Raw genomic sequence first — 7,380 nt, forward strand, 5'->3', positions numbered from 1 at the left:
CGTAAAACGGTACAAGTAATTAAAAGGTGATAAGATGTAGATAGAAATAGGAATTTATATATATATATACACTTATTTTCAATGGTTACGTTTTTATCGGTAGTTACTATTAAATATGGAAATTTAAAGACGTGACGCGATAAGAATCCAATTTTATTAATTGTCATTAATTTTTTTGATCAACTATCTAATTTATTACAACCGTCGGATTAATATCTTACGGTTAAAATAGCAATACCCATTAATAGATAAATATTCGAGTAACTATTAAAACTACACCCATATATATTTGATTTGGAAGAAGAAGAATTTAAAAATATTAGTGCGTTATAGATATATAGTACTGAAATGAAATTTTCTTAATAAAGTGCCGTAGTTTATGCATCCTCTATTGCTGATGGAGTCTAGGCATGGCGACTTATATAACTTAACCCTTTGTTTGGAATAAATTGGTTAAGAAGCATATAATTAATGGGTGAAAAAAATCGCAATCAGTTTTTCGGTAAAAAAGACGAATAAAATAGAGGAAAATCATGATGAAAAAAGTACTTAGTGAGTCCCACCATCTATATTTAGTGATTTGAGTAGAAAGTAATACCATTTTACGGGCATAACAATTAATTCATTTAAGTGAGTAGAATGTATAAGATGATACGTCAACAACAAAAAGTCGATAGGGGAAAAATAATTCATTTAAGTGGCAAACATTGAAACAAAAGAACATTGATTCTTTGAAAGACACCTCGTAACAACTAAACACTATATGTCAAATAATCTTTTCATGATAAGATCTATATAATTCGAAAAGACAGAAATCTATAAGCCTATTTTGTAATTGAGAATATATATGTTAATCATTCATGTACTAAAACAAATACGCATCTAGACAAGATTTTATTTTTCGAATATGGATATATCATATTACCTTTTTTAATCACATTCGATTCCTTCAAAAATAATTAAAAAAGAACGGGTGTACGTAGAGACCCTGTTGAAAGCGATATTCTGTCGGAAATTTGAAAAGTTGCTCAATGCATATTCATGAGCTCCCTCATGTATAAATAGACATAACAGGCAAGCAAGCTTGATCACTTCTCTCTCAAATAAAGTATTATTATATAGAGACACATATCGCAGAGATTAATTAGGGATGACGAAGATTAATAGTGTTAATTTCGTTTTGGCACTCGTTGCTTTGGCTATGGCAACTTACATTGCATGTGCCTACGACCCTGGCCCTCTCCAGGACTTCTGTGTAGCAATTGATGACCCTAAACATGTTTGTAAGTGTTATCGTTCCATATTTATCTCTTTATTTTATTCTAGTTCCTTGCCAACGGTCACACTAAGTTATTCATCTCTACTCGTGGAAGAAAGAGTGGATAGTTTTAATTTTCTTATTTTTATTTTATTTTATGTTTAAGCAATATATATATATATATAAACATATATTAATCGTAACTGAATATGTTTAGTGATATAATTATAAGCAAATGTAAATGTAGGTGCAATAAATGATAACAGAATAAGTTATATTTTTATGGATGTTGATGTTTTATTTCTTATTTTTTCAGAAAACAATATTGACACGAATTAAGTACCAATTATAATTTATATCTATTTTTTTTTTAATTTTTTTAATATCATGATGTATAAATATTTGAGTATTTCATATATAGAATCCGGTGGATATCGTCTAGTACCACAAACATAAGAAAAGCAAGAGAAGAACATTAAAGCATAAGTATATTATATCCTCTAAGAACAGACTAATACGATTAATTATTTCATGACTATTGATATAATATCCAGTAATTTTCATTGTTGGTTTCTCTAACTACTGTAAATTGAATTAATCATTTCATATGATCAGTGTTTGTGAACGGGAAATTCTGCAAGAATCCTGAGCTGGTGAAGGCAGAGGACTTCTTCTTCTCAGGGCTAAACATCCCCAGAGACACAAACAACGCCGTTGGCTCCAACGTAACCATGGTGAATGTCGACAACATTCCGGGGCTCAACACTCTCGGCGTGTCACTGGCGCGCATCGACTACGCGCCTTACGGGCAGAACCCACCTCACACCCACCCGCGCAGCACCGAAATCCTGTTCGTCGCCGAGGGCACGCTCTACGTCGGTTTCGTTTCGTCGAATCAAGACGGAAACCGCCTGTTTACGAAGATTCTTCACAAGGGAGACGTTTATGTGTTCCCGATTGGGATGATTCACTTTCAGTTCAACATTGGAAAGTACCCGGCCGTGGCCTTCGTCGGTTTCGGCAGCCAATTCGCAGGAACCATTACCATCGCTGACACCGTGTTCGGGTCCCACCCTCCCATCAACCCTGAGGTCCTTGCTAAGGCGTTCATGTTGGACAAGGATGTGGTTGAAAAGCTTCAGAAGAAGTTTGGTCCATGAGCTGATCGTGATCATAGCCGGCCCACCTGATTTGCTGAGTACTATTGATATCAATGTCATGTTTCTGACGATATAATTACGTGCATGCTTTTTAATAACAGTTATTTACATCATGTAACGATCAATGACTTTGTTCATGACTAAATAAACATGAGAATGGTATTTCACATATTTATATTTGGTATTCCGGGTTAGCTAATTAAATATATCCCTCTCTAGGCCCACTCAGATAATTAATTTGCTTTTAAACCCAAAAAAAATCCCTTTATTATTAAAAAAGGAAAGAAAAGAAAAAGGTTCATACAAACATATATAAGCCAGTAGTAATAGTAACGTAAGCCAGTGAGAATGTCATATCTTTAATTATCAACTTATTTGGAGATATATGTCTTTGTTTGTCCTAGTTGGAAATGTCTCATCTTGCTTCGAAACTAAAGGCATTAAAGTTAGGACTATCTGAGGATTTGCTCATACATTTAGTTTTAATTTCTCTTCCTGCACAATTCAGTCAGTTTAAGGTCAGTTATAACTGTCAAAAGGACAAATGGACTCTTAATGAGCTCATTTCTCATTGTGTGCAAGAAGAAGAAAGACTGCAGCAAGAAAAGACAGAAAGTGCTCACTTATTAGCTAGTACCTCTAAGGACAAGAACAAGAAAAGGAAGAAAAACAAAGAAGCTGCGGGAGGTCCAGCCCAAAAGAAACAACAAAAGAAACAAGATGAGGAATTTTGCTGTTACTTTTGCAAGAAACCTGGGCACATGAAGAAGGATTGTACCAAATATCACGCTTGGTGTGCAAAGAAAGGTACGCTTCTCACTTTGGTTTGTTCTGAGGTTAATTTAGCTTCAGTACCAAGACACACTTGGTGGATAGATTCTGATGCTACTACTCACATAAGTGTGTTAATGCAGGGTTGCCTGAGCTGCTGAAAGCCAAATGATGCTGAAAGATTCATCTATGTGGGCAATGGCAAATCAGTGGAAGTTGAGGCTATAGGGACATTTAGGTTATTATTAAAGACTGGATATTATTTGGATTTAAAAGAGACATATGTTGTACCATCTTTTAAACGGAATTTGATTTCTATTTTTGTTTTGGACAAATTGTGTTACTCTTGTTCATTTAGAAATAATCAGTTTAGTCTTTCTTTGAATTCAAATATTGTTGGTACTCGTTCTTTATCTTTTTGTGATAATCTTTATTTACTTGATACTATTGCCTCTTATAATGAATTTTGCATGTGAGTTCACATGGTACAAAACGCAAATTAACAAATGAGAATTATGCTTCACTCTGGCACAAACGTTTAGGTCACATATCTAAACAAAGAATTGAGAGACTTGTGTCAGATGGAATTCTTAATCCTCTTGATTAGTCAGACTTTCAAGTTAGTATTAAGTGCATTAAGGGGAAATAGACAAACATAAGTAGATTAAGTGCCAATAGATCTTCAGATGTCTTAGAACTAATACATACGGATATTTGTGGGCCATTCTCTATGGCTTCATGGAATGGTCAATAATATTTTATTACGTTCATATACGATTACTCACATTATGGCTACCTTTATCTCATTCATGAGAAGTCTCAATCACTGGACGTGTTTAAGGTTTTCAAAGCTGAAGTTGAGAATCAGCTTGGTAAAAGGATTAAAGCTGTCAGATCTGACCGTGGTGGTGAATGCTATGGCAAATATGATGGATCAGGCGAACAACATCCAGGGCCATTTGCCAAATTCCTAGAGGAGTGCGGTATCGTCCCACAGTACATCATGCTAGGAAGTCCTACTATGAATGGTGTTGTTGAGAGACAAAATAGAACATTAAAGGATATGGTGAGGAGTATGGTTAGTCATACTACCTTACCAGATTCACTCTGGGGTGAGGCACTAAATACTGCAGCTTACATTCTTAACAGAGTTCCAACTAAGGCAACTGCTAAAACTCCTTATGAATTATGGACGGGCAAGAAGCCCAGTATAAAGCATTTACACATTTGGGGTTGTCCAGCTGAAGCAAGGCCTTATAAGCCAAATGAAAAGAAATTGGACTCAAGAATAGTCAGCAACTATTTTGTTGGGTACTCTGAATGATCTCAGGGGTATAAGTTTTATGATCCCATATCTAGATCCTTCTTTAAGACAGGAAATGTCAGTTCTTTGAGGACATTGTGTTTGGGGGGAGAGATAAGGTTACGGATTTTGTCTTTGAAGAGGAATATGTTTCTCTTTCCATGAGTGCTATTGACAATGATTAGGCTCATATTCCTGATGTTGTTCAAGAAGCAATACCAGAACCACAAGACAATGTTAAAAATCTCCCCGATCAAGGCCAACAGGTTATTCCTGAAGAACAAACTCAACAACCTCAAGAATAATTGTCATTAAGGAGATCCACTAGAGAAAGGAAAAGTGCAATTTCTGATGATTACATCATATTTCTCCAAGAACATGAGAATGACATTGGATTGGTGGAAGATGATCCAATCAACTTTCATCAAGCCATGCAAAGTACTAATTCTTAGAAGTGGATTGATGCCATGAATGAAGAGATTAAGTCCATGAAAGACAACGACGTTTGGGAACTCGTCTCATTGCCTGAAGGTGCAAAGCCCATTGGTTGCAAATGGATATTTAAGACTAAGCGGGATTCGAAAGGTGATATGGAGAGATATAAGGCTCGTCTTGTTGCAAAGGGCTTTACTCAAAAGGAAGGCATTGATTATAAAGAGACTTTCTCTCCGGTTTCATCAAAAGACTCTTTCAAGACAATAATGGCATTACTGGCACATTTTGACCTTGAGTTGCATCAGATGGATGTAAAGACTGTGTTTCTCAATGGTGACATTGATGAGACGATTTACATGGTGCAACCAGAAAACTTTGTGTTAGGCGATGTGTTGCCTAAAATTGTGAATCTAATGATAATCTGACTATAAATAAATGAACAACAAAAACAAAACTAATTAATAACAAGTAGGCAAATAGAATTGGCCAATGTCACTGTTCGTGGCTCACAATTGCTAAACTGTCTCCTAACAATGCTGCGCGATGCTGCAGCAACGGACAGCAACGACTACTTCCTATTAACCAGATTTACTAAACCAGGGATTTTCCAATCCTCTGTCTACTGATCTTAAAGCTAAATCCCACAAATCCCTTTGCAAATCTAGACTCTAAAATCAGAGAATGAAGCTCTAAATCATATGGTTATGCAAGACACAATATATTCCTATATCATGTGAATCAAAAATCTAAAACAAGATCTAAGAACCTGCACTATTCAAGCTGTGTCCACTCAACTAAATCTTCCCAGATCTAATCAAAGCTATACTCCCCTCTTATGATTTTCCAATCACAGTTAAGGCACAAATTCAGCTCACTTGAATAAACAAAGAAATAATCATCAGATCCATTCAACATCAACTAACATTTCAATATTTAACAACTCAACAATCTCAGCCAACAAATCATAATCTCATATCAAGTTCAGATTCAAGAAGAAGAGTAAATATTCTTTAACAAGAAAAACAAAGTAATGAGAATAAGAAAGACTAAAATGATGATGAGAGAATCCGAATCCCCCTTTTCCAAGGTTTCTTCTAGCCGCTCTTGCATCAACAGATGGTCCTTCACGTTTAAATCTCTGTGACGTTTTCTTCTACTTCTTTCCAGTACTGGAGATGGTACTTGATCAGAGAAATAGAGGTGGTTTCCTTTTCCAAGTTCAGCCGCCTCTACGTTACAAAATATGACCAAGGACATCTTCTTCTCTTTCAGCTGCAGGTACTTATTGTACCCTAATTCCACGTGGCAGCCCCTGAGAAAGCCTCCAATGAGCAGCTAAATTAGCACCCTTCACGATTAAATCAGCCCATTCTACCAGCTCAGGCCCAGCTGTCAGCAACATGTGAATCTGGTCTAGCTAGCTTGGCAGAGCAATGCTGACTAGAATTTCCTTGAAAATTCCAAAACGACAAGTTGTTGCTAGCCTCCAAGACGACAATGCTTTCTCAAAGCTGAAAATAATCACAACATGCACCCGGATTAGCTCTTTTTAAGCGCCAAACACAAGAGAGAGAATTCATGAAACATAACTAACTAAAAACTAGAAACAAGACAAAATAAAGGAGAAAACTAATACTAATTACCCTCTAGGTAATAATTTAAGTCTGGGAAATGCTCAATTAACTCTATTTTCATAGAGTTATTACACCCCCATACTTAAACCATTACTCGTCCTCGAGTAATGACACAAAATAAAACACAATAAAACACAAGAGGACAACTGCAAGACTCTACTACCCTCCTAAAAATCTGGTTTCTGCTGTTAATGTGGTCAACCCTCAGCCCTCAAAGTTGCTTTTCCATCCTAAACCTTTGTTCAATATCAACATTCATGACTCTCTAGTTCAATTCATCTGAGACCTTTCCCAGAAATTAATCTTCCCCTAAGTGTGTGTGTGGAAACTGTGGCTAGCAACTCTTGAATCACCTAAGTCCCAATGAACTATGATCATAACACCTAAATAGTGGTTTCATAGGCTGGCTTATCAAACCCCTCTCTGCATTGTAGATTACCAATTACCTAAGATTCACCAAAATTTGGGTGATTTTGAGGGGCAGGGCTTATTCTCTTTTTTTTTTTTTTTTTTTTTTGAAACTCTTCGCATAACTCCTACCTTTTGACGCGAATGCCAACATTGGTGATGAAGGCACCCGGTTACTCAACAAGGTTATGCTTCAGAGCTGCCATAGCAAAACTCATGATTTAAACCACCTTTTTACGCAAAAGTACACATGGGGCACATGTTACTCCTGGTTACTCAGCAGCTCAAAATAGAGGAGTGTTTCAACTTAAATTCTGCTTTTAACTCGTATTTATTCTCTTTTTTTTTAACTCCCCCAAACTGAATTCTTTCTACCCAATCCTAGCTCCTCCAAACTGCTTGGCTTCCTAA

The 7,380-nt window shown here is 36.2% G+C and overlaps 1 protein-coding gene across 1 annotated transcript; it reads left to right on the forward strand.

Annotated features, from left to right (window-relative positions):
• The first annotated feature begins 1,150 nt into the window (after window positions 1-1,150).
• Window positions 1,151-2,418, forward strand: LOC112093542 (germin-like protein subfamily 1 member 17). The gene is made up of 2 exons (XM_024172211.1): window positions 1,151-1,283; window positions 1,874-2,418. The coding sequence occupies exons 1-2, from the start codon at window positions 1,151-1,153 to the stop codon at window positions 2,416-2,418; spliced, it is 678 nt and encodes a 225-aa protein (XP_024027979.1).
• Window positions 2,419-7,380: the final 4,962 nt, after the last annotated feature.

The sequence above is a fragment of the Morus notabilis genome, unplaced genomic scaffold, assembly GCF_000414095.1.
Source record: "Morus notabilis unplaced genomic scaffold, ASM41409v2 Scaffold7, whole genome shotgun sequence".
Lineage (NCBI taxonomy): Eukaryota > Viridiplantae > Streptophyta > Magnoliopsida > Rosales > Moraceae > Morus > Morus notabilis.